The sequence below is a fragment of the Trametes versicolor genome (assembly GCF_000271585.1).
Source record: "Trametes versicolor FP-101664 SS1 unplaced genomic scaffold TRAVEscaffold_8, whole genome shotgun sequence".
Classification (NCBI taxonomy): domain Eukaryota; kingdom Fungi; phylum Basidiomycota; class Agaricomycetes; order Polyporales; family Polyporaceae; genus Trametes; species Trametes versicolor.
The window spans coordinates 771,998-780,009 of NW_007360328.1; the positions used below are offsets into that span (position 1 = coordinate 771,998).

General features: G+C 55.6%; 3 protein-coding genes across 3 annotated transcripts; all 3 read left to right on the top strand.

The window, feature by feature from the left end:
- Positions 1-514: 514 nt before the first annotated feature.
- On the top strand, positions 515-1,492 carry TRAVEDRAFT_127249 (uncharacterized protein; the record flags this gene model as incomplete). Its single annotated transcript, XM_008042335.1, has 2 exons — positions 515-902; positions 990-1,492. Coding segments are annotated over 2 exons (891 nt in total), but the record flags the coding sequence as incomplete, so codon positions are not given.
- Positions 1,493-2,011: 519 nt separating this feature from the next.
- TRAVEDRAFT_81431 (uncharacterized protein) lies at positions 2,012-2,209 on the top strand (the record flags this gene model as incomplete). Its single annotated transcript, XM_008042336.1, has 1 exon — positions 2,012-2,209. A coding segment is annotated over one exon (198 nt), but the record flags the coding sequence as incomplete, so codon positions are not given.
- Positions 2,210-4,374: 2,165 nt separating this feature from the next.
- Positions 4,375-5,082, top strand: TRAVEDRAFT_49334 (uncharacterized protein; the record flags this gene model as incomplete). Its single annotated transcript, XM_008042026.1, has 1 exon — positions 4,375-5,082. One exon carries the CDS (start codon positions 4,375-4,377, stop codon positions 5,080-5,082), a length of 708 nt encoding a protein of 235 aa, XP_008040217.1.
- Positions 5,083-8,012: the final 2,930 nt, after the last annotated feature.

Sequence of the window (8,012 nt, forward strand, 5' to 3'; positions counted from 1 at the left end):
ACAAATGGCCGTAGAAAATAAGGAAAAATGCGGAAAAATATAGGGGTCTCGTCGTCTCCACGACAAAATGGATGTAACATGATCTTAGGCGCCCGGTCAGCGCCCGGTCGATTTCCCGGCCCGCCGGGCCTTCACTGGGTTGGGCGGGGAAACGATTGAAAACAGAGCGAGATGCGCTGATTCCGTCGCTTTTTGGGTAAATCCTGTCTCCAGCCGGGGACCCGGCCGTATGGTCGGCCGAGCGAGGCTTACTTTCGGGGTTCTGGCATATGACTGTCCCGGCGAGGGCTTGTTTTCGGGGCTGGGGAGGGATGTAACCCCGGCCGCTGGAGGCCCCATTTTCGGGGAAATCGACCTAAATTTCATGTAAGTTTCGGGCCCTTCGGGCCCATTTTCGGGGATTCCGGCATATGAGCTCTTGGTGTATTGGCCGGGGTCCTTCTGCTCCCCACGTTTGCACTTTGCTTTACAAAACCTACCTAGCTAGAATCGTCTACTGTCTTCCAATCTTAGAATGACCGACGAGAACGAGCCAGGACCAGGAGGACAGGACAACCCGCAGGACGGCGGCCAGCCAAATCAGCCCATCCTAGATGAGTCTCGCAATCCGTTCCGAGCGAAATGTCCAAACTATCACGGTTTGGAATGGGACAACTTTAGAAAGCAGCTCATCGACGACGGAACCGTCGCCACCGATGACGACGCCGTGGCACGTCTCAAGGCCAAGTGGCAGGAGAACATCGAGAAGAAGAAGGAGGAATGGGTCAGGCAAGGTGGGAGAGCTCCCGACCCAGAGCTGCAAGACGGGCAGCAGGAGGGGGTTCGTGAGAGGAGCAGGGGTAGACGAGAGGGAGGAAGAGGGCGAAGAAGGAGGAGACGATCCCCGCGAAGTACGTCCTCCAGTACTATCTCCAGCCGTTCCGTCTCTCCGGACGACCGCGGCAGGCGTGGCAGGACGGACAAGAAGAAGAAAATTCTGCCTATCCCAGAAGGCAGAACCGGCCCAGACTCCATCGTCGATCCTCCCGCTCGCGCGATCATCAACAAGCTCAAAGACTTCGAATACGTCGAACTTGCCCACTTCACCGCCAGCGCGAGAGAGCGAGCCAAGAATGATGTTCGCGGGACGGACGAGGAAACCTTGGCCTGGTCAAGATCTACCAACGCCCTCACAATCACGACCATGCCCGCATCATCTCGCAACGTGCGACAGGACGAGGACCTCACCTGGGACGAGGTGATGCAAGCGCGAATCCAGTATCTCAACTGGCTAGAGAGGTCCAAGTGGCCCGACGAGTACGTCACGATGATCGCCCAGTTCTTCTGGGGCCTGGATACACACGAGCTTCGGGGCCAGACGGGCGGCCCTGGCATCCTCGTCCGCTACCAAGCGCAGTATCGCAGAGAATGGCACAACACGTTGCGCGAAGGCGAACCGTTCAACCTAGCGTTGATCAACGAGAAGGCGTTGAAGAACATCCAGAGCCAGGTCTTACAAGAGCAGGTGACTTCTACGCTCCGCGACGTACGTCTTCCCCGTTTTCATGTAAGGCAGCGAGCTTACTACAAAATACACTACTATACTGCGTTTTATCCTATCCGCGTTTTCGCGTCCCGCGTCCATCCAACATATGCGTTTTTCTCTTGCGTCACCCCAATGTGTCATCTGCGTTTTCGCATACCTGCGTCACCCGCGTTTCGGCTCTTTCGCTTCGGCATTGGCCTGCGCCTTGCATTCTGCGCCCACGGTGTTCCACGGCGACATTGTACCCACACACTTCAATGCGACACGCCCACTCACAAACCACAGCTGCGTTTCGAGAAGCAAGCCCTGATAGCAGAACGCCAAGCCTCAAGGAAGTGCGCCGCGAGTCCCATCGAACAGTCATCGCCGTCGAAGCGACCCCGCTGGCAGCAACGTTTTCCCTCCCGGCGAGACCACCAGCCCGCACAAGAGTCTTCCGGGGCTCGTTCTTTTCGAACACGCATCGACGAGTCGACCCGCGTCGTATGCGCAATCTGTTTGGGTCGTCACCCCCTCAACGAAGTCGCCAGATGCAACCTCGAACAGACCTGGGATGGCCAACCGACATGGTGCTCGCGAAACGGCGCGAGGATCGTCACAGCCGAGGGGAACACAATCTGCACGGATTGGCAGCGAGAGTCGGGCTGCACTCATACTGGACACCCCGAGCGCCACAAGTGCTCCGGTTGCGGGAGCGCGGGTCACGGAGCTCACGGATGCCCTCGTGCGGAGGCGGCTTAGCCCTCTCACTTCGCTGCGAGCCGACGCTTGGGAACTCTACCTGCGAGAAGCGGGGCTCAGTGCACGGTATCCACGGCTCGTTGACAGTATCAGGCATGGTTTCGATTCTGGCATACCTCCCATCTACACGACGTTCACCCCCCCTAATAGCTCCACCCTCTCACAACACCCCGACAAGTTCGCGCGCATCATCACACACGAAACTAGAGCAGAACGGTACATCGGACCGTTCTCGCGCCGCGTCTTGGAAGGGCACATCGGCCCCTTTCAATCATCTCCTCTTTCCCTCGTCCCCAAGCCGCACAAGCCGGACGTATACCGTCTGGTGCAAAACTTCTCTTTCCCGTACAGACCGTCCCCCGAGGGCGTCACCTTGATCAACTCTCACATCAACTCCGACAACTTCCCTTGTACCTGGGGGACCTTCAATGCCTTTTCCCTGCTGTGCTGGCGCCTTCCGCCAGGCTCGCAAGGCGCTGTCAGAGATGTTGCTGAAGCTTACCGACAAATCCCCCTGGCCCCCTCTCAATGGCCTGGAACAGTGGTGCGTTCAGGCGAAGATAAGTACATGGTCGACACCTGCGCCGCGTTTGGAGTGGGCTCTCACGCTGGCGTGTACGGGCTCGTTGGAGATGCACTTCTCGACATCTTCCGCCACAGAGGCATCGGCCCCCTCGCCAAATGGGTGGACGACAAGGTATTCTTGCGGATTCAAAGGTGACATCTCATCGACTACAACCACAGACGAGAACAGTGGCGTGCTCAGGTCGTTCGACACGGAGGTCGAAGGCATGACGGCGGTCGGATCTGGTTCGGTGGCGACACTTTGCCGGACGGACGGACGGATGAGTTTGTCGAAGACTTCCTGTTCCCAATCTGCGATCTATCCTCATCTTCGCCTCGAGAGCACACCGAGCAGCAATTCACCTATTCTTTGGTCGACGTGGACCGCGTCTCGACAGACTTGGGGATTCCCTGGCAGCGAGAGAAAGATCATGACTTCTCAGCGGTGGTGCCGTTCACCGGCTTCATCTGGGACCTCGAAGCTCGAACGGTCAGCATCGCCCCACAGAAGGCACAGAAGTACATTCGCGCGATCGACCACTGGCTGGAGACGCGACTTCACACGCTACGGGAGGTTCAGCAACTACACGGTAAACTTTGGCATGCATCCCTGGTGGTTCAAGCCGGACGCGCGTATCTCACCACCCTCGAGTCCATGCTTGGCATTTTCCACGACAGTCCTTTCATGCCACGTACCCCCCCAAAGTCGACCGTCGCTGACCTACTCTGGTGGCGCAGCACTCTCAGCAAACCTGTCATCGCACGCGAGATCCCCGGCCCAAGAGAAGTCTGGGATCCTCACGCCTTCTCAGACGCCAGCTCCGGGGTCGGGTTGGCGATCGTTATCAAAGACCACTGGCGTGCGTGGCGTCTCCTTCCAGGATGGAAGTCAGACGGCAGAGACATCGGCTGGGCCGAGGCGGTCGCGATGGAGCTCCTTGTACGCACCATCTTCATCCTTAGCGCTGACAAGCCGCCCCTCCCAGACATCAAAGTCTTCGGCGACAACAGGGGAGTGGTCGAAGGGTGGTGGCGAGGTCGAAGTCGAAACCAACAAACCAACGTTGTGTTCCGCCAATTGGCGTCCGAGTTGGAAGAGCGCAAGTCTCGCGTACACACTCGCTACGTCGAGAGCGGCGCGAACCCGGCAGATGAACCGTCCCGAGGGAAATTTCCCCCCCACCGTTTTCTCCTCCCACCAGTTGACATCCCGCAGCCCCTCCGACACTTCATCGTCGACTTCGACGCCCCGCTGGCGCCAGCTGAGGGTCGTGCACAGATCCAAATTTGCAACACAAGGTCGTCAACCAAGCCACCCCTATCAGCGGGAGAAGCCCGGAGACGAAAGTTTAAGAACCACGACTTCGAGGACATCGAGCTCTGGCGTCACAGCTACTGGCACGACCAGTAAGACACGCTTTGGTGCAGCGCTTCCCGACCCCAAGCCCCGCCGAGCGCGCCCTCCCCCGTATCGTGTTGGCCTTTCCCCTCGCTCGTCACCCCTCCGTCTGCACTGCTTCGCAGACGAAAGACTTCGACTCTGGATGCCCCCCGGATCTCAGCGTCGTGTCGGCATGGACGGCGCGCCGGCCGCCTTGGACGACGACGACATTTGCCGCATCTCGGATGTGACGGCACACGCCTGGGCGACCTCGACGGCCAAGACATACGGCTCGGGTTTGCTAATATACCACATTTTCTGCGACATCAGACAAATTCCAGAAGATCAGCGTGCCCCCACCTCCGAAATCATGGTCTTAGCCTTTGTGGTGGCTCTCGCGGGGTCCTACGTGCGCAGCGCCATTATCAACTACGTTAACGGTGTGCGTGCCTGGCACACAATTCATGGCTTACAGTGGCAGATCGACGAGACCCACCTGGATGCGGCGATCAAGGGCGCGGGCACACTAGCCCCGGATTCCTCTCACAAGAAGAAGCATGACCCCATCACCGTGCAGTGGCTCACTACCTTGGCGGCTCAATTCGACTGCGACAAGCCTCTCGACGCGGCCGTCTGGGCGTGCCTCACCTTCGGCTTCTTTTCGCTTGCACGCGCAGGCGAACTCACCGTCCCTAACATCGACTCCTTCGACGCCACCCTGCATCCAAGCCGAGCCAACCCATCAACACGATCCCACCGGGGAAGTGAAGTGCGGGTACTTTTCCTGCCAAGGACCAAGATGGCCCGCGACGGCGAAGACATCATGATCGCACGACAGTCCACCAGCTGTGGTAGTCGTAATGTATTATAAACCGTTCATAGGCCCGCGGCGCATTACATTATAAACCGTTCCGGTTCGTAATGTATTACGAACACCCCGGGGGCCCGAGGCATCTGCCCGGCACCTGCCAAATATGGCAGGCAGCCCCGGAAGCGCTGTTATCAGTGCCCGGCACTGTTCCCGGGCTTATCTATCTTAGATTATGCCTTTATCTCATCAATCCGAGTTCCCCGGACATTCCGGGAGCCCCTCCCACGGGCGCTTTGGCTCCCGCCCCCGCCACTTCCCAATTAGGCAGGTGTACTCAACACCTGCACCTGGGGCACATTGCCTGGCTCATATTTCGCTCAATACTTATCGCATCGGGTTGAAACCGGGTGCGTTCTGTGCGTATCTACGAGGGCTACAGGATGGAATCTAAACGTCCAAAATCGGATATGTATTGGCGGCGCTACATTGTATATTGATGGCTACTTTACAGAAATACTGCGCGGGCCATAGCACGCCCGGTACCACACGCGCCGACATGCATCTGGTATCCCTGGATAGCGCTGAATAGTGGCCTTCGAACGCGCACCTTGCGGTGAGAATCGGACCACGCGTTCCCGTTCTGTACCTGGTCCACATGGGCAGGCGGTCGTTTCCGGATTCCCGGGTCATATCCTGGCCGCATCACGGCGGATCTGTACGTATATGGGCTTGTTTTAAAGCTAAAACTATTAAGAATATTTACAAAGTTAAAACTTAGCTGCGCGCATTCTTAGAAGCGACGTGCGGGGCCAGGAAAGGGGTTACACCTCAGGAAGCCTTCATGGTGGATTTCCAGAGTGCATAGCATCTCCATGCAATGAATACCATACCACTGGAAAGCTACAGTTCACAGCTTTATAATGATGTACAATGCAATACAGACTCACCGCTTGATGCATCCTTATAAGGATGCCTCTCTCCTCATCCCTGCCAACAGTCCTCCTTGTTCTATAGCACCATGAATGGTTTCTTTGCTTGGATCACTATCTTGAAATGTATTCTTAATCATTCAAAGATTATAAACAGTCTTTGTGGATGATTTGCCTTTGTACATCATATCAGCTCAGCTTATTTTTGCTTTTTCGCACCTTCTGCACTATTATGGGCCTAACTCCTCCAATTGACCACCGATTGGTGTGCTTCTTTTTCCGTTTTGTAGCGAAACTATGTCGGTATATGTCCATCGATTGACAAGGTGCCGCCTGGAGTTCTCATAGCTGTACGCTTTTATCAGTGCTCCACCTTTAGTACTTCGCGCCGCGCTCAATAGGTGGCCGATTAAATTTCAAAAGGCCGATCCTGAACGCCAGATTAGTCGAGAGCCCGCACACAAAAAATGAAGGGAAACGAGTGAGTATTGAGGGAGATATAGCAAGATCTATTGATACAGGGGATAGCCGCCGACCGTCTTAAGACGGTGTGGGCGGCAGTGCTGTGACAGTGCCGGAATCCGAGTGCAATGTAACCGGTGCTACAGCAGGGCAAGGCTGTAGCACTGTAAAATCGCTATCTTGACGAGTTTTCCACCGTTTCCTGAGTTTGTTTTTGCGTTATAATGTGTTTTAAATGCTCTATATAAGTGTTGAACCAGATCACACATAGCTATTCTAAGAGGCCAGATATGAAGGTATATAAGCCAACACTGATAACGCTCTACCAGAATCCAAACGCATTCGATTGTGCTGAAATTTCGTACACGTATTCTCCAACATATAGCGCAGCTACAGACGTAATCTGAGGGCGATACGCGTTGAAACGAGAGCGCAGAAGGCATCTCTCTCACCAGAATCTGATCAGCAGTCCTGGCAACGTTTAGCTATACAAAACGCAATAATAACGGATTCACTGTAAAGCGCCATGTTTAAGCTTTGTTTCAAGCTCAAGAACATAAAAATCCGCCGTGTTTTGGGCGAGATATGGCCTAGTTAGGCCTGCCCAGCCCCTTGCCAGAGGTGGACAGGCCGCCGAGATCGATCGGGTGGGCAGATCTTCGCCGCAAGTGGCGCGTTCGAAATCCACTGCTCAGGGCGTTCTGGGGATATTAAGCGCACCTCCGCGCGTGAGGAATTGGGCGCGCTACAATCCCCGCAGTATTCCTGTAAAGCGCACATGAAAACGCCATGTAGCGCCGCCAATACAGACCCAAATTTGGGCGTTCCGACGTCGGTTTGTAGCCCTTGTGAATACGCACAGAAAGAGCCCAGTGTGACGCTCAGGCGTGGATTAATAAGCGAGCTATGAGCCAGGCAGTTTGCCCTGGGTGAAGTGTTCAGTATGCCTTCCTAATTGGGATGTGGCGGGGCGGAAGCCAAAGCGCCGGTGGGCAGGGCTACCGGGATGTCCGGGAAAGTCGGACTGATGAGATAAAGGCTTAATCTAGCAGAGATAAGCCCGGGAACAGCGCCGGGCACTGATAACAGCGCTTCCGGGGCTACCTGCCATATTTGGCAGGTGCCGGGCAGATGCCTCGGGCCCCCGGTGTCGTGGAGACGACGAGACCCCTATATTTTTCCGCATTTTTCCTTATTTTCTACGGCCATTTGTACGACACTTAGACTTAGAACCAGTAGTTAGAAGCATGTGACCAGTCACCTGACCCCCACCTGCAGACTGGCACTAATGTGCGCACAGACCACCTTTACGTTTGTACATGTTTGGCTCCCCTGACTCAGTATATAAACCCCACCTGTAGCGACCCTAGCCCTCATCTTGACCTCTTGGTCCTTGGGCTAGGTAAGCCGTCCTTTGTATTCTCTTAGTCAGCATAATATTAACTTGGTCCTTGGGCTAGATTTGACTTGAAAGTCTACGCTCGGCGTTAGCAAGCCTTCGCGCTCGCCGCCCTTGGGTTAGATCGTATTAGTTTCTTTGTTGTAGGCGTTGCCTGGTCGCGTCGAGTCTAGCTCCGCGACATTAGGTCAAGATCCCCC